Raw genomic sequence first — 23487 nt, 5'->3', positions numbered from 1 at the left:
CCTACTTTGGAGGGATGGAACCTGCGGACGTCTATGTAGAGCCTCTGGAGCAGAACCTGAGAACCATGTTCTGCAGCCTCCAGCTGTGCAGCTTGACCCTTGTTGCATCCCACTAAAAGGAGGTGGCCATGCTCCAGATCACAGCCTGACCACAATGGTGTAGATGGTGACCAGGTCCTCACAAGGGAGGCTGTGTCTGGCCAAGACAGTCAGAAAGTGAAGCCGTTTGGATGTCTTCTTTACCACCTCTTTGATGTGTGTCTCCACTGAGGTCAAAGTCCAGGTGAAAACCAAGGTATTTTGTAGTGGTCATAACCGGGATTTCCTGACCCCTAAGAAACAGAGGGGCAGTTCAGAGTGGGTTTTGGGTGAAACAGATCTTCAGCTCCACCGACTTTCCTCCATTGAGCAGCTTCTTGTTGGATGATGCACACTTAGCCAGCTGTTTGGCCTTTTTTGCTATTGATGTGTCAGAAGGTATGTCTGTTAGAGGGCTGGTCCATGACAGTTCGATGTTGTCCACATATCTGATGCCGAGCGTGTCTTCAAAGACTGTCTTCCATGTTGACATATGGAAGAGATATGGTGAAACCACACCTCTTTGGGGAAGCCCAGATACCACCTCTGTCCAGGTGCTGAAGGTACCATTCACCATCACCCTCTTCCTTCTTCCAGTCATATAACTGTACAAGTAGACTCCAAATTGGCAGGATGTGGTCGACCCTGTCAGAGGCCTTAGATATGTCGACCAGTAACACCTTTACCGTGGTCTGTTCTTTTGCATTTTTGCATCCATTGCCATAAGCCAGGAGTATGTAGATTTAACCAGGGCAGTAGTGGTGCTGGACTTTTGGTTTTTGCACTCAGACATCACTGTTGGCATCAGTTTTTTCATGACAATCCTCTCCTGTATGAAGTTACAGAGATAGGCCTCCAGTGCTTGGGGAGTGACTGCATTTGTTGTTTTAAGTATGGGACAACATGATAACAAGTTTTTATTTCAGTATGAAACTTAGATGTTAGTTTATCTGGGTCCATAGAACACACCTTTAAAAACATCAATCAATCAATCAATCAATTTTTTTATATAGCGCCAAATCACAACAAACAGCTGCCCCAAGGCGCTTTATATTGTAAGGCAAGGCCATACAATAATTATGTAAAACCCCAACGGTCAAAACGACCCCCTGTGAGCAAGCACTTGGCTACAGTGGGAAGGAAAAACTCCCTTTTAACAGGAAGAAACCTCCAGCAGAACCAGGCTCAGGCTCCATTAAAAACATCCATTAAAAACCCAACAGACCTTTCTGTTGTACGCATAGAACACTGTACCAGAACTGTGTACCGAAATGTACCTGCGCTTCAGTCCGCTAGGTGGCGGTAGTGCACCTTTAAACTGGACGTTTGTCGGCACATGGAGAAGAACAAGAAGCTGAAGCGTTTGGTGGACTCACCGACGTTGTGTTTGTATGTGAGAATTTAATCATATAAAACTGCTGACTGATAAACCTAAGTTCATTTAACTTTGAGGTTTTTAATTCACCTGTTTGTTTGCGCAGTGATGACGTGTCTGTGCGTTTTCGTTCATTTTTAGCTTGTTAGCCGCCTAGCTTGTAAGTTGGCTAACACTTTACAGACTTCTTCTTCGTGTGCTGTTTTTACTGTGACACGCGGCGGCCTGTCAGTTTGTTTTCCTCCAGTAGTTAAGTAGCGTAATGCAAGCGGCTGGTCATGGCCTGGAAGTCACGGACCCGCAGTCTGCAGGTGTTTGACACGGAGCTGAGCGCGGACACGGTGGAGTGGTGTCCTGTTCCCACCAAGCACCGCATCCTGGTCTGCGGCACCTACCAGTTGCAGAGAGGACCAGATGGGGTGAGTCTATCCACTCTCAGTCCCGACTTCACCCACCAGTAATGCTCCGTTTACACGTAACGACGACAAGTCACGAATGCCACAAAGTACACATTCTTGGCCGCTGATCACGAATGTGATGATTTGGGGCAGGGGCATCAGGTGTCCTCAGGAACTACTGCAATCTCTTACCACGCGTTACGATTAATGGCACGTGTTGCTGGACAATTATCAGGAGCCAATACGCACGGTCAAGAATAATGTTCCGCGCAGTTGTTACGTGCATCGTTAAGTTCTGTCACATTGCGAATGAGGCGAATTGTCTCCACACACACACAACACCCATATCCAACGTCAGTTGCTGAGCAATTCAGATCGCTCCTGTTTGCTCCTCAAAATCCACAACAGAAGAACTTTGTGACTGGATGCTTAGTTGGGCTCTGTGCCATGGAGTGGCGCAGAAAGGAGGAGGAAACTGAGAGAGCCAGATGTGTGGCTTCACGCGGCTCTCATCTCGCTCGTTTTCCCAAACATCAGGCGCAGCAGCAGCCTGCAGGAGCGCGCTGAGGAGCATTGGAATGAGACTTTTAGTCGACTTGGCGTCACTGTCCTTCAACATGCTGCAGCAATGAAAAATGCAGTGCAGCAGGGTTTACTTGAGCGCACGTCAGAGAAGAATGCTGTCACGCTCTATTAAGGATCACCACTAATCAAGATGGATCAACACGCTCAGTTGTGACCCCCACAACATGAGGCGAAATGAGGGTGGTGTGTGACATTTATGGAAGATTTTTTGACAAAACATGCACCATGAAAATCACAAATATTACGCATCAACACGCACTATTACGAAACCTATTCAGATGCATTAAGTCACGTTAAGAATGTCAGGAATGTGCCAAGAATGCCGCAAATATGACATTCGTAACGCATCTTGCCTATGTAAATGCACCATAACCTCAACACAAGACTGGTCACACTCACAGTAACACCAGGTTCTCAGATCAGATCGAGGACTTTCCAGCATCCAAATGAGGGTCAGACTTTAGCACCAGCTTCGTGTCTTAATTGGATTTCACAGCAGTCATTGGATGCCAGCAGTTAAAATCATATGTCGATGCAGTCTTTGTCAGGCACAAAGGACTCCTTTCATCTTACCAAATAATTCACGTATTAAGTTTACTAGAATGTCTGCTTTGTTTCCATGAGTTGTTTTTATTGTTAATAATGATAAGCCAGTTTAAGTGTTGCAGGGGCTGCTGGTTAAGTTCAAAGGTCAAGTCACATAAATATTGTGCATTCCCAGGATCACAAACGCACGAGTTTGAAAATTGAGTACTCGCAAGTACTTTGTGTTCGGCAGTCTCTGTAGCTGTTTGTTGCAAATGCCATATACTTTGAGGCCGGTCACAGAAGTGCACAAAGTAACCCCGGTGTATCATCGGATAGTTACTAAACAGCCTAAATCTAAGTTGTTATGATTTCAGTGATTTAGGGGAGGTGATGGTCTAATGGTTAAGTGTTGGGCTTGAGACCAGAGGATCCTCGGTTCAAAATCCAGCCTGACCGGAAAAATCACTAAGGGCCCTTAATCCCCTAGTTGCTCCCGATGTGTAGTGAGCACCTTGCATGGCAGCAGCCTGACATCGGGGTGAATGTGCGGCATTGATGTGTAAAGAGCTTTGAGTGTCTGATGTAGATGGAAAAGCGCTATATAAATGCAGTCCATTTACCATTTCGGTGAGGTATGTCCTTTAAACTCCCACCCTAAATTAAATTGATTTTGTAACCCACAACACATCTTAAAAAACAAAAATTTGTGAGTTTTCAGAATGTTTTTCTTGTCACTCACACATTTAACTGGCACCAGACAGTGAGGTGAGTTGTTTTATATATATATATATATATATATATATATATATATATAAATATAAATATAAATGGGCGGGTGGGTGTGTGTTCTGACAAACTTAATATTGGCTGTGTTCATGCATCCACCACCCTTCTTCAGGCAGAATTTTGCACGGAAAGACCCAGGGCGTTCCTTTGGAGCGAGTACATTTACATTAATTTGCCGCACCAAGGCCAAATCAGCGTTTTAACTGCAGCACACAGGCTCAGGTTCAAGACGACCCATTCCTCATGTACATCGGGAGCCATCTGACGTAAATCCCGTGTTGAGTCACTATGTGAATCCATCCCGGATCTGCTGTTTTGATCTCTAGCAAAACAAAACAATAAAGCACATGCACCACAAATGACGTAATATTTGTGGGCTTGCCACAGTGCAGTTGACTTCGGTGAAGGCGTCATGAACACATGCAGGGCCTAGATTTTGTGACTTTCTGTGAGGTGTGTCCATGGCTAGTTTGTGGTATTTCTACTGGTAAATCACATTGAGTGAAATTAAGTACAGACTTGTCACCATTTTAAGGGATGACAAACATAAAATACATTTTCACTGTTTATATGTAAATTAAATAATATATTTTCATTCTGCAGGTGGGAGAAAGCAACACAAACCCAAGCCGGACTGGTCGTTTGTACCTTTTTGAGTTTCGGCAAGAGGGCTTAATGATCCCACCTCTGACTGAGCTGCAGCGTGTGGACACAGCAGCAATTTTAGACTTGAAATGGTAAGATCGAGTGAAGAGGTGGCTTTTTTTTTTTTTTTTTTTGCCCTGAATTGGTGCTTTTATTGTCTGTTTTCAATGTAAGAGGTTCAAATGTGAAGAATTAAATTTCTACCCCAAACCTTTTTGTCCTTATTTAAATACAATCTTATTCTTAACACAAGTGATTATTAGCAATGCAGAAAGTGGTTTAGTGAAAGGGGTGAACCCACTTGCACCGACATACTATGTGTCACACCCAGACACAGCTTGGGTGTTGGAAGTTTAAAAAAGTGTACCACGGATATGACGTGTTCACAACAGATGGCGTTGTTGTGCCCAGCAGAGCGGGGTTTTATCATATAAAGATTCCCACAGTAAAATTAGTAGCAATGAAATAGTTTGTAAAATTAAACATGCTATGCTGTCTGGACTGTGCCTGTGTGTGTCACTCCCACAGAGTGTGGTTTGGTGAAGAGTGTGCATACTCTGGGCATTCTGGCACAGTTCTGCTGGCTTGACTTGCAGCGTTGTCTGTGGTGTGTTGTGGAATTAAACCTGCTTTTCCTTTTCTTACATTCTGCTGAATCTCCGGCATGTTATCAGGTGCCACATCCCTGTGTCGGAGAAAGCGTTGCTGGGAATGGCAGCTGCCACTGGAGAGCTGCAGCTCTACACACTTTCACATAGTCAGGTGAGACATGTGGCTTCAGAACAATTAAAGTCATATCTCAGTTCAGGTTTTTAGGCGTATAGCAAACGTGGTGGAATCCACACAGCACTTACATCAATTAGTGGGATAAAATCAGGTTGTTTTAATTATTTTAACAATTCATGATGAATGTGAGGACACGTGTGATTTTGTTTACCCTTATTCAGATTTGTGTGTGTGTGAGTGTATGATCACACCATGTCGTTGTAGAAATGTGCAGGAAGTGGAACATACCTTTCACTGGGTATGTTTTGGGCATGGTTTGTGAGTGTTTAGCTGTTCATGTGTGCACTCTTCTATCCAGTAGGAAGGCCGCCACAGTCTGCAGCCTCTGACCAGTTTGGAGGTGGGAACAGATAGACTGGCTCTGTCTCTAGACTGGTCAACAGGAAGATTGGATAGGTAAGGGACGACACCTGTACACCGAGCGCGTCACGGTGCCACCGGGTCACTGTTTAATTCAGTACTGCACAGAGCTTGCAGTTCCAACATTCACAGTAATTCTCACACATCTTATTTTAAAATAATCAAATAATTAATAATAAATGGAATTGTCGCTGGCTTCATCAACACACCTGAAAGATAAAAGAAACGGGAAAAGTGAACTGTGCCATCAGGAAACACGGTAAGAATTTTTATCTCTCTGGAAAATAAACATTGTGTTGTTCAAACAGGAATTTAGAAAAGATTATGTGACTTTTTTCATTAATCTAGACTTTTTTTTAGTATTTATTTCATTCATTTAAAAGAAAAAAAAAAACAGAATAGCAGAAATAACAAAACTTTACAAACCCTTGAATGAAAAGGAGCAGATTGGAAGAACAAGTCTTATATTTTCTGCCCTTTTCACAATACAATCTTACAATATCAAGCATCATTAATCAACATAATTTAACATTACATTTCTATGACTTTGTCACATGCCACCGACTTACTTCATAATTTTATCCATTATTTATAAGATTACATCCCTAACAGATTACATTTTAAACTTCAAACATTCTAAACATTATTAACAGATTACATTTTTGTCTTTGTCACAGCCCACTGACTTATTTCATAGTTTCATACTTACGAAATACATCTAGTTTAATACGTTTTTTTAAATAATTTAAGCAACCTTGATTCTTTGATTTCTTTGTTGAGGTTGTTCCATAATTTTACACCATTCACTGCAATACTCCGTTCCTTTATCTTGGTTCTGAATCTTGGTTTTTTAAAGACTTCTATGCCCTTCAAATTATAACTACTTACTCTTTTTTCAAACATATTTTGAATGTTTATTGGTAAGGTATTGTTAGTCGCTTGGTACATTGTTTGTAATAATTTCAAATCAACTAAATCATGAAATTTAAGTACCCTATACTTAATGAACAATGGACTAGATGGGTCTCTAATACGACTGTTGCGAATCACTTTTAAAGCTCTTTTCTGCAAAATAAATAAAGGTTGCGTATAAGTTGTACATGTTGATCCCCAGATTTCTACACAATAAGTCAAATATGGAACAATCAATGAATTGTACAATGTTAAGTCCATAACTATTTAATGAATATTTAACTTTATGCAAAACAGCAATAGCTTTCGCTATTTTTCCTTTTATGTAATTTATGTGTGACTTCCATATAAAATCTTCATCAATCATAACTCCTAAAAAATTTGTTTCTTTTACCCTTTGAATGTCCATTCCATCTATTTTTAATGACACATCATTTTTTTACTCTGTCATTAAACAATATGAAATTTGTTTTATTAAGATTAAGTGACAATCTGTTTATATCAAACCAATCTTTAACTTTTTCCAACTCTGTATTTATCACTTGTGCTACTTCCTGTATATCTGATCCAGAGTAAAATAATGTTGTATCGTCAGCAAATAAAATGCTACCAAGTACATTAGATACATTCACAAAATCATTGATATACAAAATAAACAGTTTGGGTCCAAGTACCGACCCTTGTGGTACTCCACACATAATGTTACACAATTCTGATTTAGTATTATTTATCTGAACAAACTGTTTTCTATTTTCTAAGTAGCTTTTTACCCACTGATGTGCAATCCCTCTTATTCCATATTGTTGTAACTTGTGAAGCAATCTTGAATGATCGATAACATCAAAAGCTTTTTTCAGGTCAATAAAAACACTTACAAAATAATCCTTATTATCTATTGCTGTTGATATTTTCTCTGTTAATTCCATAATTGCCATAGCTGTCGAATGTTTTGTTCTGAATCCATACTGAGCATTATTTAAAATATGATGTTTCTCAATGAATTTATCCAACCTTGTCACAAAAACTTTTTCCTTAATTTTTGAAAACTGTGGAAGCAATGACACTGGCCTGTAATTTGAAACGTTATGTTTGTCTCCATTTTTATATAATGGGACTACCTTGGCAATTTTCATTTCGTATGGGAAAATTCCTGTTGACAGATTACAAATGTAAGTGAATGGTTCAATAACAGTTTCTATTATACTTTTTACAGTCATCATGTCTAAATCTTCATAGTCAGTTGATCTTTTGCTTACACAGTTTTTTACAATATTCCTTATTTCATCTTTCCACATTGTCAAGGAAAATACTATTGACCGTATTTACATTTGTACGAGTATTTAATTTATCTTCTACTATTGGTTTATTTCCCACCAGACTTGATCCCACCTTTGAAAAATAATCATTAATCATTTACAACTTCTTTTATGTCATATATCTTTATTTTCCGTGACAAGGTAATTTGAAAAGTTGATTTCACTCCATCACTTTCCATCACACTTTTTATAATTCCCCATGTTGCCCTCATATTATCTTTACTCTTATTTAATTGTTCACTATAATAATCTTTTTTTTGTTTCCTAATTATTGTCAATAGTTTATTTTTATATTTTTTGTATCTGTGTTCTGTTTCCTTTGTTTGCATTTTTAAAAAGCACCTATATAAATAGTTTTTCTTTACACAGGCGTTTTTTTTTTTATTCCCTTAGTCAGCCATGGTTTATTTACTCTTTTCTTACTAGTTTTTATTAATTTACAATTTTTATTATGATTTCATCAGTATTTTCATAAATGAATTATATGCTACATTAATGTCACCGACATAAACTTCTTCCCAATTTTGATTTTTAAGGTCATAATTTAATGCCTCTAAGGCTTTTAATGACTTATCTCTTTTAAAGTTTATAACCGTATTTTTTTTTGTACCTATTTTTATATTTAAATATTGAAAAAACTGGTAAATGATCACTAAGATCTGTCATCAAGATCCCATTCTTAATAATTTCATCTGTTCTATTTGTGAATATATTGTCAATTACAGTTGCACTTTGCAATGCAATTCTGGTTGGTTTTGTTATCAAAGGGAATAAGCCCAAGCTATTCATTGAATTCACATTAACATTAAAGTCTCCACACATAAAGAGTGTTTTGTTTTTGATTTGATGGAATAATTCTATTTTATCTGTAAATTTCACAACACAAGAGTATGGTGCTCTGTATACACAACTGATTAGAATATTTTTAGATGTTTCATGTACAATTTCCAGTTACAATTTCTATGACATCATCTGTTACTGTCATTTCTTCTACAGTTTTACATGTCAGATCTGTTTTTATGTACAAAACAATACCTCCACCTTTTTTATCTCTTCTGTTTACAAAATATAGCTCATATCCCTCCATTTGAACATCAGGCATGAGGTCATCTTTAAGCCAAGATTCTGTGATTGCAACAATGCTGAATCTATTTTTAAACTGGTTTAAATAATCCTTTATTTTTGACATTTTACAGTACAAGCTACGGATGTTTATATGTATGAGTGACAGGGTATCTTCAGTACTTTTTTCACTATTTAACTGTTTTTCCATATAATACTCACAACCAATTGTAGTCAAGTCAGATATACTTTCATCAATATTGGTGTCTATGTCATATATTTTATCATCTGTTTCCATATTTGATCTGATGTTTTGTTGGTCATACTACCAACTGACATCATATTTATTTGTCTACTCAGGTCTGTACTTTGTAAGGTCCTCCATGTCTCTGATTTGTATAACCCTTTGTTCCTTCTATCACTCTAATCCAAACCCTACAGTTCCAGACCCATGTAGCAACAATGTGTTTGTTTTTTTAATAGTCTTGCTTCCCTGGCAGTATCTGCATTTTTTTTCGTTAGATGCTCATTTATATAGACATTTGTTCCTTTCAGATTCTTTGCCTGTCTTAGTAATTCATTTTTATATTTTCTGCTTGTAAATCGTATAATAATATTGGGTAGTTTATTTTTACTGCCTTTGGATGGAATTGTGTGACAGTCTGATATAGTATCTTGATGTATGACAACACCTTTTTGATTGGGGGGTATGGTAAAATTTTATTTGATTTGCAAATTGTAATTCTAAATTAAATGCGATCCTGTTCATTTGTGTGCAGCAGTGATGTGCGGATGGTTTGCAGTGACTCTGCGGGTTGTGTCAGCGTTGTGTCCTTTGCTGACGGCAGTCTGACGGTTCTGTCACAGTGGAAAGCTCACAACTTTGAGGCTTGGATCTCAGCTTTCTCCTACTGGGACACTCAGCTGGTTTACTCTGGTACAACTCTTCACATTTCTAGCTTCATTACTACTGACTTTATTTTAATCAGCTTTTTGGTTTCTTTAATAGTTTATTTGCTACTCTTGCTTCAAATTTTTAAACGAAGCTGCAGAAAGAAAGTCAGTTAACCGAAATCAGAAAGTGGCCCCAGTTCATTGTCTCACATTTGCTTCATTTTTACATTTGATCAATTATGGGCCCATTATAAAAATCCAAAATGTTGTGTTCATACTCCTAATAGTTTTACTTTCTGAAGAGCACTTTTTAGGGCACAGACCCATGTTTTCTTTGAAGGGCAGTATCTCTAAAAAGTATAACAGATGATGCCTTTATTCCTCCCCACTGGTTTTTCCACTCACACATACCATCAATTTTCAACCTAATAAAAGTTTCCTTACATAGTTTTCAAAGAACAGGTTTTTTTTTTTCATAACCAAAAAAATCCATTTTCTCCTTCTGCCTGACATACTTAACGTCTGTTGAAATAAAAGTGATGTGATTTTGAAAGTATACTGTGATGATGTAATTTTAATACATAAATATCCTGAGTGATTTATAATGTGGACAAAGTTTGGCTTAGAGTGTGTGTGACCCCCAAAATGCCCTTTTTCAGTCCTGATTGGGGGGTTTGGGGGGGTGATGGTGTAGTGGTTAAGCTGTTGGGCTTGAGACCAGAAGATCCTTGGTTCAAATCCCCGCCTGACTGGAAAATCACTAAGGGCCCTTGGGCAAGGTCTTTAATCCTCTTGCTCCCGGTGTGTAGTGAGCGCCTTGTATGGCAGCACCCTGACATCGGAGTGAATGTGAGGCATTATTGTAAAGCGCTTTGAGCGTCTAATGCAGATGGAAAAGCGCTATATAAATGGAGTCCATTTACCATGATAGCTCGAGAACGAAAAAAGGTTATTTTGGATGAAACGTTTGACTGTAGCAGATCCTGAAGTTATTTACCTGTGGGATCGTTTTTTTTGTTTGTTTTGGTTTTTTTGACCCACAGGTTTCAGAACCTTCTGGACAAAAAAATATTTGGAGATAATATTTTGGATTTTGCAAATTGGAGCCCATCATCTACACAATGTTAAAATAAAGCATATGGAATGACAAAGATATATATTTAATCAGTTTCAATTCCTTTACAGTAATTTCTTGCAAATATTTCACATTTTTTATGTGAGATTAATAAAAGATAACTGTGCACACTCTTATTCTGGCAGAAAATCACTTTAACTAAAACACAACAGGTGACTTGTTCTCTTGGAATCAAGACCGAGTCATTTCTGATGACAAATATGTGGAAATGCTGTTGAATTTGGTCTGAACTGGTTCCTGTGTGTGGCCAGGTTTTCCGTCCGTCTTTGTCTCACGTCCTCAGTGTGAGAGACGAACAAATGAGAACCACACAGATGCAGCGGAGACAAATCAGAAGCCCTTCAGATTTTCAGTAGCTGGGTACTTCTGCAGGATTTCTCTGGATTTCAGACTTTTCCTTCTGCCTGTATGTTTCTGTCCTCCTCACACCAGGTGGCGATGATTGCAAACTTAAAGGCTGGGACCTGCGGCTAGGCCCCTCCCATCCCACTTTCAGCAGCAAAAGGTGAGAATACTGATATTCAGCATTATTTAGACTGAACAAAATCGGGACCAATTCAGGTGTTTCCTCTTGAAGGCATTCAATGGGCGTGTGCAGTATCCATAGCAACCCACACCAAGAGCACATCCTGGCTACAGGAAGGTAAAAACCTCAAAGAGCTCACGAGTTGCGAAAACTTAACTCTCCTTTGTTGGCTGTCCTGTTGATTGGACAGTTTTAGTAATGGGTTGCGAAAACTTAACTCTCCTTTGTTGGCTGTCCTGTTGATTGGACAGTTTTAGTAATGGGTTGTCTTCTGGCCGTCCTCCACAGTTACGACGAGCAGGTGTTGCTGTGGGACGGCAGGAACATGCAGCGACCCCTCAGTGAGAGCCCGCTGGGGGGCGGAGTCTGGAGGCTGAAGTGGCACCCGACCCACCAGCACCTGCTGTTAGCAGCCTGCATGCACAACGACTTCCACATCCTCCACTGCCAGCAGAACCTTGGTCAGTATGAGGGAGAAATTAAATGGTGAACTGAAGAATAAAATAATAAATGGCAATAAAAATGTACACACTACGCCATTGAACTAAAATCCCAAATTAAAGAGCTGATAATATATTTAAAAAGGTGGGACTTATACTCCGGAAGACATGGTATTTTTAAAGCTACAGTGTGCAGGATGTAGCGTCATCTAGTGGCGAGGTTGCACATTGCTTTAGGCCATCACTGGTCATGATTTAGTTTCCCTTCATATTTTCTCTTTGTTGATGGGGTTCATGCTCCCTCATATTCTCTTGTTCGTTCATTCATTTTCTGTCGCTTATTTGGGTCGCGGTGGCAGCAGGCCAACCACCTCATCCCACACTTCCCTCACACACTGCAGCATCTCACACTGTCGAGGAATGTAAACCCAGATACGCAACAGAGGAATCTCATTTCCACTGCTTGTATGCATGACCTTATTATTTCAGTCATTACCCAATATTGATGACCGCAGGTGAGAATAGGAATGCAAATTGACTGGTAAATTAAGAGTCTCACCTTGTGGCTCAGCTGCTTCATCGCCACGACGATCAGGTACAGCGTCTGTAAAAACCACCCCAGTCTGCCTGTCAAATTCACAGTCCAGTCTACTCCACTCATGAACAAAACCCGAGATACTTAAACTCCTCCACCTGGGCCAATAACTCTCCCCTCAGCCAGAGGGTACAATCCACCCCTCTTCAACAGAAGACCAGAAGCCCATGGTGTCAGATTTGGAGATGCTAATTCTCATCCCAGTCACTTCACACTCGGTCTCAAATCTGCTCAGTGCGCATTGAAGGTCAGCATCTGATGACACCAACAGAATTTCAGTTTCAATTTATTTTCACTTATTTAGCACCAAATCACAACAGAGTTGTCTCTAGGCGCTTCACACAAGTACGTTCTAACCTTACTAACACCCAGAGCAACAGTGGTAAGGAAAAAAACTCCCTCTGAGGAAGAAACCTCAAGCAGACCAGACTCAAAGGGATGACCCTCTGCTAGAGCCACGCTACAGACATAAATTACAGAACAATATAGAGGAAATGTTGCCGGTGCACAGAACAGGAGGGTTTCCGAAGCAGACACCGCACCCATCTCTGGATGGAGCTGCACCTCAAACAGAGAGGAAAAGGTATCAGAAAGACAACAAATACCGTATAATTTATCAGCATTAAGTAAGAAGAAAAACAGAAGTAATACTAAGATAATCGCCAGTCACTAGCCCTAAGCTTCTCTAAAAGGCCGCAGCATGTTCCGTTTACTAATAAAATTAAGAGTAAAAAGCATAGTAACATACGATGCCAGTATGCTAGCCAGACGAAAGGGAAAATAAGTGCATCTTAAGTCTGGACTTGAAAGTCTCCACAGAATCTGACTGTTTTATTGATGCAGGAAGATCATTCCACAGAACAGGGGCACGATAAGAGAAAGCTGTATGACCCGCAGACTTTTTATTTATAGAATCACATCTGCAAAAAGCAGAGATGCATCTCTGACTCTGAGTTCACCAAACTGGACACCCTTCACTCCGACTGCTCCTTAAAATCCCGTCTATGTACATCATGAAGAGAATTGGTGACAAGAGGGAGCCCTGGTGGAGTCCAACACCCACCAGGAACATTTCCGGTGTAATGCTGAGAATGTGGTCACAGCTCCTACTTTGGTCATATAGAGACCGGATCACTCATTTTCTTGTGATAAGGAAAATGTATGCTCGTCCATTTCTCAAAAACGAGGGTTCTCAAACTTGTTAGCCTGTGCGAGCAACCAGTAGACAGTGTTGATGGCAGCAGCCACCATGTCCTCTCCTTTTGTTTATATATATTTCAGCCTTCCACCTGTGCAGCAAACTGTGAAAGGCAGAGTAATTATGTCCCCTTCTGGGCTACCTTATTTACACGCATACACCATACGTGCAGTGAATATCAATGCGTAAAAAACACATTCACGCATTTATTAACTGTGCATGCGCAAATAATCACTCCGCTCGTGCAGACATAACTTGCACTCGAGGACCAGCTCTCCCCCGCCCACTCAAACTTGATATCTGCTCACGTGCAGAGAATTCCTGCTAGCTCACTTGAAACTTATGGCACTATGGGGGAGGGAACCAGATCGGCACTGGCACTGCTGTGATTGGCTGTCTCTGGAGAGGGAGGTTTGATTGACAGCCTTCCTCTCGCAGAAGCCAATCGGAGACAACGGCATTAAGTGATTATCATGTCGTTTCTGCTTAAAACTTCACTCCAGTCATCATCTGTCTCAGCGACAGATCTCTGAAGCTTCTGTACAACAATCATTTCCACATAAATTCAGCATTATTTCATAACAAATTACAGAAAGTCCTAAAAATCACCTCCTGACACTCGTCTGCAGACTGATTCTGTTCACCCAGACTGATCAAAGAGAATAATGTGATTATTAACCATTAGATGACAAATTAAAACCTCTTGAATCACGTGCAAACCCTGACTCCACCACCACCTTGAAGGAGACAACGGCATCTCCTTTTATTAAAAATAACTAGCTGGGGTAGCCGGTGCTGCCCGGGTTAACCTGTTTTAGACATAAGCCAAATGCCAGTCATTTTAATCAAAACAGTTGCCCTACATTTGTTTTTGTAATACTGATGTATTATAAGTATAATAGTTAATGGGCTAAAGTTTGTCCAGCAGAACTATAAGAGGTGGACTCCCCAAACTAAATGGAAATACTTGGTTAAAAGACAAACACATTTGAAGTCCTTCATGCAGACTTTGTTTTGCAATCAAATTTATAACAAAATTACACACAAAAGGTAGGTAACAGTTAATGTAAATATCAATGAATCAAAATTGAGGTAGTGGTTATTTCACTGTTTTTACATTGCAATTTTACAAACATAAAATGAATGTATTCAGACAGGAAGGGAAACTGGGTTGTAAAGGACAGTCAGGTGCTTAACAGTTGAGAACATAAAGTAGCTGTAGAAAGGGATTAAATAAACAGAGATGGCCAACATATACAGGGCTGGAAATTTGAATCTGCCTGGTCATACCTACAGCTGGCTATTTTGGGGGTAATTTTTAGTTCAATAAAAAAAAAAAATGGTTTCAGTTCAACTTTACAAAAAATGGTACCAGTTTGTTCCCCATGTCATGAGGATTCAGAATATATATAGTTTTTAGGGCTACATATTATAGTTTGGGAGTTTATTGCACATGGTACAACACTGCATGGTCTTATGTAAATGGCTATTTTGGGGGTAATTTTCTGTTCAACTTAAAAAAAAAAAAAAAAAAAAAGGGGGGGTACCAGTTTGTTCCCCATGTCATGATTCAGAATATATATAGTTTTTAGAGCTACATATTATAGATTGTGAGATTATTGCACGTAGTACAACACTGTATGGTCTTACATAAATGGCTATTTTGGGGATAATTTTCAGTTCAACTTTTAAAAAATGGTACCAGTTTGTTCCTCATGTCACGAGGATTCAGAATATATATAATTTTTAGGGCTACATATTATAGTTTGGGAGTTTATCCCAGACAGACAGACAGACGTAGCCCTTTATGTATATAGATGATATTTATTTATTTATTCGTGAAACAACTCCAAACAAAACAGGTCCTGTACAAAATCCTGAAATGCTGCCTACATGAAAATACAAATATAAGAACATACGGGGCTTATTGAATATTATTTATAAATAATAAAAGAAAAGAAAATATAGGGCAAACCAAACATTTACAAATTAAATTTGTCAATAAAACAAACTACTTTTAAAACATTATTGACTCAGTCAATGATAGAGACTTATAATTAAGTTTAAACTCTTTTTTCCAATGAGTAATGTTTGGTTTTGTCTTGGAAAAAACAAAAAAAACAACCCACAACATTTATGTATGTAATGTTTACTTAGTAAAATTGTATTAATAATACCAAAATCATTACAGTTAATATTCCACAATTGTTGTCTGTGATGTTTAAATCGCTGCTCCAAATTCCTTCAGTCTGCAGACAAGTGTCAGGAGGTGATTTTTAGGACTTTCTGTAATTTGTTATGAAATAATGCTGAATTTATGTGGAAATGATTGTTCTACAGACGCTTGAGAGATCTGTCACTGAGACAGATGGTGACTCAAGTGACGTTTTAAGCAGAAATGAGGTGATAACCGCTTAACGCTGTTGTCTCCGACTGGCTTCTGCATCGGAGAGGAGGGTAGTCAATCAAACCTCACTCTCCAATTCAATTCAATTTTATTTATATAGCGCCAAATCACAACAAACAGTTGCCCCAATGCGCTTTATATTGTAAGGCAAGGCCATACAATAATTACGTAAAAACCCCAAAGGTCAAAACGACCCCCTGTGAGCAAGCACTTGGCGACAGTGGGAAGGAAAAACTCCCTTTTAACAAGAAGAAACCTCCAGCGGAACCAGGCTCAGGGAGGGGCAGTCTTCTGCTGGGACTGGTTGGGGCTGAGGGAGAGAACCAGGAAAAAGACATGCTGTTGAGGGGAGCAGAGATCAATCACTAATGATTAAATGCAGAGTGGTGCATACAGAGCAAAAAGAGAAAGAAACACTCGGTGCATTATGGGAACCCCCCAGCAGTCTAAGTCTATAGCAGCATAACTAAGGGATGTTTCAGGGTCACCTGATCCAGCCCTAACTATAAGCTTTAGCAAAAAGGAAAGTTTTAAGCCTAATCTTAAAAGTAGAGAGGGTGTCTGTCTCCCTGATCTGAATTGGGAGCTGGTTCCACAGGAGAGGAGCCTGAAAGCTGAAGGCTCTGCCTCCCATTCTACTCTTACAAACCTTAGGAACTACAAGTAAGCCTGTAGTCTGAGAGCGAAGCGCTCTATTGGGGTGATATGGTACTATGAGGTCCCTAAGATAAGAAGGGACCTGATTATTCAAAACCTTATAAGTAAGAAGAAGAATTTTAAATTCTATTCTAGAATTAACAGGAAGCCAATGAAGAGAGGCCAATATGGGTGAGATATGCTCTCTCCTTCTAGTCCCCGTCAGTACTCTAGCTGCAGCATTTTGAATTAACTGAAGGCTTTTCAGGGAACTTTTAGGACAACCTGATAATAATGAATTACAATAGTCCAGCCTAGAGGAAATAAATGCATGAATTAGTTTTTCAGCATCACTCTGAGACAAGACCTTTCTAATTTTAGAGATATTGCGTAAATGCAAAAAAGCAGTCTTACATATTTGTTTAATATGCGCTTTGAATGACATATCCTGATCAAAAATGACTCCAAGATTTCTCACAGTATTACTAGAGGTCAGGGTAATGCCATCCAGAGTAAGGATCTGGTTAGACACCATGTTTCTAAGATTTGTGTGGGCCAAGTACAATAACTTCAGTTTTATCTGAGTTTAAAAGCAGGAAATTAGAGGTCATCCATGTCCTTATGTCTGTAAGACAATCCTGCAGTTTAGCTAATTGGTGACATGTTGATGGTTTGGATGAAGTAACTAATGAAAATAACTCAGACAGAACAATCTGAGAGAGAGAGTCTAACCAAATACCGGCATCACTGAAAGCAGCCAAAGATAACGATACGTCTTTGGGATGGTTATGAGTAATTTTTTCTCTAATCGTTAAAATTTTATTAGCAAAGAAAGTCATGAAGTCATTACTAGTTAAAGTTAAAGGAATACTCGGCTCAGTAGAGCTCTGACTCTTTGTCAGCCTGGCTACAGTGCTGAAAAGAAACCTGGGGTTGTTCTTATTTTCTTCAATTAGTGATGAGTAGTAAGATGTCCTAGCTTTACGGAGGGCTTTTTTATAGAGCAACAGACTCTTTTTCCAGGCTAAGTGAAGATCTTCTAAATTAGTGAGACGCCATTTCCTCTCCAACTTACGGGTTATCTGCTTTAAGCTGCGAGTTTGTGAGTTATACCACAGAGTCAGGCACTTCTGATTTGTGATTGGCCATCTCTCCAGAGATGGCCAATCACAAAAGAGCCAGTGCCGACATGGTTCCCTCCCCATAGTGCCATAATCCCGCCCCCATAGTGCCATAAGTTTCAAGGGAGCGAGTAGGAATTCTCTGCGCGTGAGCAGAAACCAACTTTGCATTAGAAGAAATCAAGTTCGAGCGAGCAGGAGGTGCGCTGGTCCTCGTGTGCAGCACCTCTGTGCACGCAGCTAATATCTACACGTGAAAGAATTTTTTAGGCGAGTGGGGTTTTGTCACTGATTTGACGCCATAGGTGTGCTTCCATGTAGACGGGTGATTCTTTAACTACGGGCACTATTGGCCTTGTAAATGTAATTTCCACCACACCATTGCCTTACAATATAAAGCGCCTTGGGGCAACTGTTTATTGTGATTTGGCGCTATATACATGTGCTCTGATGTTACTGTTTATCTCCATAGAAACTACCCACGCAACCTTTCATACAAACTTTTTAAAGGGACATTATTGTTGTGGTGGAAATTACGGCAATAGTGTGGGACAACTACATTTCGTTTAAAAAAATCACAACAGTTGTATGACATTGAATACCCCAATTATGTTTTGATTATTTTACTGATATTTTATTCAGAGATATTTTAAAACATTAGAAAAAACGTTTGTTTACTATTCATTTTTGTCATTGAAGATCATAAGTCTGGGTGTGGGACAAGCACAAAACAGCAATATTTGTATATAATGATGCTGAAAAAAGGTGAAAAAGTCATCATAGACTACTAGGACAAATTTCTTAAAACACTTTCATTGTAAAGATAACTATAAAAGTGTGAAATTTCCCCTTTTTTCTTTTTTCATAAAATATGATCAAGGGACATAAAAGTGCCCGTAGTCTAAGAATCACTCAGACATGAAGGGCTCATTCTATTCTCACGGAGATGCATCTATTCATTGTTGTTAGTAATTATACACTAAAGAATGCTGAAGAATTCCCTGCGAATAAATGTCCCTAGGTCCTACACATTGTAGCTTTAAGCTATCTTACTAAAATATACACATACACAGTGAAGCTTGCAATCTTTTTAAAAACAAATTTACACATCTAAAGTCCTGGTCCCACTGAATAATGAAGGATGAATAAAGAGCCACACAGAATGTTTTCTTTGCTGTGAGATGGTTTCTTCAACTATCGTGGGAGAACAGTGGCTCTTATGCCACATTCACATCGGGCGTGATCAGACGCTACAAATTCACGGGGGTCGTGTGGCGACGGACGCGCCACCATCGCCCAGTGTGTCGCTCTGCTTTTGCTGCGAAAATTCGCCCCGGTGCGTCATCAAATAGGAGGAGCTTCCGTTCCACTCGCCGGCTCCGGTTGTCAGTCAAGTTAACATGACGAACCTTGATCACACAGATCGAGTTGTTGTGGAAAGCTGACAAACGTCATGAGACGTTCCCAATTCGGGGAGTATCATTATTTGCTGCAGGAGCTGCGTCTGGATGACGGCCACTATCAGCGGTCCTTCCACCTCTGCGGGACCCAGTTTGAGGACCTCCTGTCCCGTTCACGCGCGCACATGTAAACAATTTAAAAAAAAAAAAAAAGAAAAAGAAACTCTGCTGCCTGGTGTGGGGCTGCAGCTCGCTCTTCCCCCAAAAACTCTCATAATTGTTTAGAAACCAGTCACCATTTGTTTTATTATACAGCTGTGTAGTTAATTAATAAAATATTCTCCACAGATGATTCGCTCGCGCATGCACGTAAAGAAAAAAAAAAAGAAACAAACTCTGCTGCCTGCTGTAGGGGTGCTGCTCGCTCCAGAAACTGTCATAATTGTGTTTAGAAACCAGTCACCATTTGCTTTATTATACATCTGTGTAGTTAATAAGTAAAATAATCTCCACTGACAATTCGCTCACTCGTGCACGTAAAATAAAAAGAAACTTCCGCCCCTGCTGCTGTGGGGCTGCTGCTTGCTCCAAAAACTCTGTCATAATTGTGAAATAAAGGACAAAAGAGACATAAGTCCTGCTCACAGGCTGCTACCAGATACAGGACATGTTCACATCTTCAGTCAAACTCCAGACATCTCCATGTCACTACATATTCAGTCCCTGATTGGTCATCGCGACGAGATGAAAAAGTTCAGATTTTTCAACTTGGGGAGGAGGGCGACGTGATCTGACACTTCATTCACGTCCGTCACGTCGCGCTGCGTGACTTGGCACCAAAACGCGTCGTTCCATAGGGATTACATGGCAACCTGTCGCTGCTGTCACTCACGTCGCGCCCATTGTGAATGCAGCATTAGAGGCATTATTTTCAGTTAACGAGGCTCCTCTCTGAGAGTGGTGCTAATTTCAAGATGTTCAAAATTTAGCAACAACAGCGTGGGACAGTTTGTGTACAAGGTTTTAGAAGCATGTGCGTGGTGCTTACAAGGCTGCTAAAAGCCCGTTATCCGTGCACCTGGCACCTATGCAGGACCTGAGAGGCTGTTTTTTGGAGCAGCTGTCCTCTTGCACACACAATTCCACCTGCTCTGTGCTCTGGACGCTGTATATAAAGTAATTATTTTGTAGCGGATTAATGATTTTCTGCCAAACGTTGGATGCTGAAAACACTTCTAATCACTTCTGGAATCACAGAGGACTGTTTCATCTGGAAGCTTTTTTCCTCTCTTTCCTGCTGCATGAGGAATGTATTTTGAACAGCTTAAGGTAACAATTTTTAATGTTTTTATAGCTTGATAAAACAGTTCGTAACTGTAAAAGTATGTCTATGGTTGATTTAATATCTTGTTAATGGATCACATGAGCTCCGCTGTGTGTGCGCACTGAGGCAGTGACTCATCACGCTCGAAACGCGCATTTAGGCAGAACGCCAGTTCACAGAGTGATTTTTCAGTTCTAGCTGGTCTGGTGCATTACAGGTGGACAGCAGCCTGGCGCACAGCGCACAACTGCTGGACTGTACTGGAGCGTCTATTTTTGGACTGTATTTTAAAAATGTGGCATCTTTAAATGCTGCTGTGAATCTGTGAATTGAAAACCCACACTTTAAAGGGACCGGGTGTGGGAGGGCTGGAGGTTTGGACCAAACCCATCATGCTTAAATGTGCGCCAACATTGCATTATCATGGCGCTATCACAGCACTATGTGACTTAGCATGGCTGATGCAAGCCATTCGAGGCTCTGACAGGTCGGTAATGGCTCACTAGAGGCTGCTATGTGGCACATGCGGGGTACAGAGAATCACATAGAGGCACCTTAGTAGCGGTAGCACCTTAGATATGTGATAGATGAAAACGTGGATCATTCTTCGAATAATCGCTGACACACCCATGCGTGGCTCATTATTCATGGCTTATTATTCGGTAGGGACCCAGGCTTGACTTAAATTATTTTCTGTTTGTTGCTTTCCTGTCATCCCCTAGAGGGCAGCGGAGGACCATGTCCTATTGTAGCATCATACATCCTCCACAACTCCTTGGCTTACGGAGCCGATTGGTCCCATCTGTCCCTGGAGGAACCTCCTCCGCGTTCCCCTCCCACTGCAGAACCAAAGGAAAGCCTCGCTGAGACCAGAGGACATTTGAGGATCCAGTACGAGTCTCCCACTGGCAGCTTTGACACATCGATGGAGGATGATGCGGGGCGCTACATCCCAGAACGTGTTACAGCGCCCTCTACAAGCTCGGCTGCCGGCGCTGCCCTCGGCGTCAGTGGTGATGATCCCTCATTGTCCTGTTTGCTCGCCAGCTGCTCGTTCTATGATCATATGCTGCACGTGTGGCGTTGGGACTGGAGCCCTGACTGCAACCACCGTGAAACACAGCAGAGCTGACCAGGGTGAACCCATTATTTATATATACGAGTATGTGTGTGTATATATATATATATATCTATATATATATATATACTCAGCAAAAATATAAACGCAACACTTTTGGTTTTGCTCCCATTTTGTATGAGATGAACTCAACGATCTAAAACTTTTTCCACATACACAATATCACCATTTCCCTCAAATATTGTTCACAAACCAGTCTAAATCTGTGATAGTGAGCACTTCTCCTTTGCTGAGATAATCCATCCCACCTCACAGGTGTGCCATACCAAGATGCTGATTAGACACCATGATTAGTGCACAGGTGTGCCTTAGACTGCCCACAATAAAAGGCCACTCTGAAAGGTGCAGTTTTGTTTTATTGGGGGGGATACCAGTCAGTATCTGGTGTGACCACCATTTGCCTCATGCAGTGCAACACATCTCCTTCGCATCATCCATGAAGAGAACACCTCTCCAACGTGCCAAACGGCAGCGAATGTGAGCATTTGCCCACTCAAGTCGGTTACGACGACGAACTGGAGTCAGGTCGAGACCCCGATGAGGACGATGAGCATGCAGATGAGCTTCCCTGAGACAGTTTCTGACAGTTTGTGCAGAAATTCTTTGGTTATGCAAACCGATTGTTCCAGCAGCTGTCCGAGCGGCTGGTCTCAGACGATCTTGGAGGTGAACATGCTGGATGTGGAGGTCCTGGGCTGGTGTGGTTACACGTGGTCTACGGTTATGAGGCTGGTTGGATGTACTGCCAAATTCTCTGAAACGCCTTTGGAGACGGCTTATGGTAGAGAAATGAACATTCAATACACGAGCAACAGTTCTGGTTGACATTCCTGCTGTCAGCATGCCAATTGCACGCTCCCTCAAATCTTGCGACATCTGTGGCATTGTGCTGTGTGATAAAACTGCACCTTTCAGAGTGGCCTTTTATTGTGGGCAGTCTAAGGCACACCTGTGCACTAATCATGGTGTCTAATCAGCATCTTGATATGGCACACCTGTGAGGTGGGATGGATTATCTCAGCAAAGGAGAAGTGCTCACTATCAGAGATTTAGACTGGTTTGTGAACAATATTTGAGGGAAATGGTGATATTGTGTATGTGGAAAAAGTTTTAGATCTTTGAGTTCATCTCATACGAAATGGGAGCAAAACCAAAAGTGTTGCGTTTATATTTTTGTTGAGTGTATATATATATATCTTTCTTAAACTGAAAGCAAATGTCTACAACTTGATATAAATTAATATAATGTGGAGTTGTGTCAGGGAAGGCATCCAGTGTAAAACTTTTGCCAAATCAATATGCAGATCCACCTTGGATCTGCTGTCGTCACCCTGAGTGGGGGAAAAACAAACCAAGAGAGCAAATGAGGGGTCTTACTTTTTTTAAAGCCAAGATTATGGGTATAAGTAATGGAACACTTTGGTATAATACCTGACTTTCACCAAAACATCACATCTAGTCTTGGATCTCAGATGTGCTTTCTGGCAAATTGTAGCTGAACCTCCAGGTCTTTTTTTTTTTTTTTTTTAGTAAATCCTCTGTACCACCTCAAGAAACTGTATAACTGGTAACGCAAATTGCAAAACATACACTATGCATAATTTCTCCACTTACAGCCAGAGAAGCCTGTAACTTCTGGGTTGTCTGGGTGTCTTGGTGGCTTTCCTCACTCTTCTCCTTCTTGCACAGTCACTCAATTTTTGTGAACTGTCCACTCCACAGATTTACCATAGAGTGTCATACTGTTTGTATTTCTACATAACTGATGTAAATAAAGTCCAAGACACATTCGGTGACTTGAAAATGTTCATGTATTCATCCCGACTTGTCTGAAGGTCACCA

At 40.4% G+C, this 23487-nt stretch overlaps 1 protein-coding gene across 3 annotated transcripts; it reads left to right on the top strand.

Moving 5' to 3' along the window:
- The first annotated feature begins 1431 nt into the window (after positions 1-1431).
- On the top strand, positions 1432-21691 carry dph7 (diphthamide biosynthesis 7). Of its 3 annotated transcripts, none has more exons than XM_034171299.1 (10): positions 1432-1471; positions 1709-1872; positions 4354-4487; positions 5070-5157; positions 5483-5577; positions 9611-9768; positions 11293-11365; positions 11438-11503; positions 11675-11847; positions 21230-21691. In XM_034171299.1, exons 2-10 carry the CDS (start codon positions 1732-1734, stop codon positions 21637-21639), a joined length of 1338 nt encoding a protein of 445 aa, XP_034027190.1. In that variant the 5' UTR covers positions 1432-1471; positions 1709-1731; the 3' UTR covers positions 21640-21691. The 3 variants fall into 3 exon arrangements, with proteins under 3 accessions (XP_034027190.1, XP_034027189.1, XP_034027188.1); XM_034171298.1 differs by lacking the exon at positions 1432-1471 and adding an exon at positions 1525-1613; XM_034171297.1 differs by lacking the exon at positions 1432-1471 and adding an exon at positions 1533-1617 and having other exon boundaries at positions 1701-1872.
- The last annotated feature ends 1796 nt before the right edge of the window (positions 21692-23487 follow it).

This window comes from Thalassophryne amazonica, chromosome 5 (assembly GCF_902500255.1).
Source record: "Thalassophryne amazonica chromosome 5, fThaAma1.1, whole genome shotgun sequence".
Classification (NCBI taxonomy): domain Eukaryota; kingdom Metazoa; phylum Chordata; class Actinopteri; order Batrachoidiformes; family Batrachoididae; genus Thalassophryne; species Thalassophryne amazonica.
This window is presented reverse-complemented; position numbering and strand designations above follow the sequence as displayed.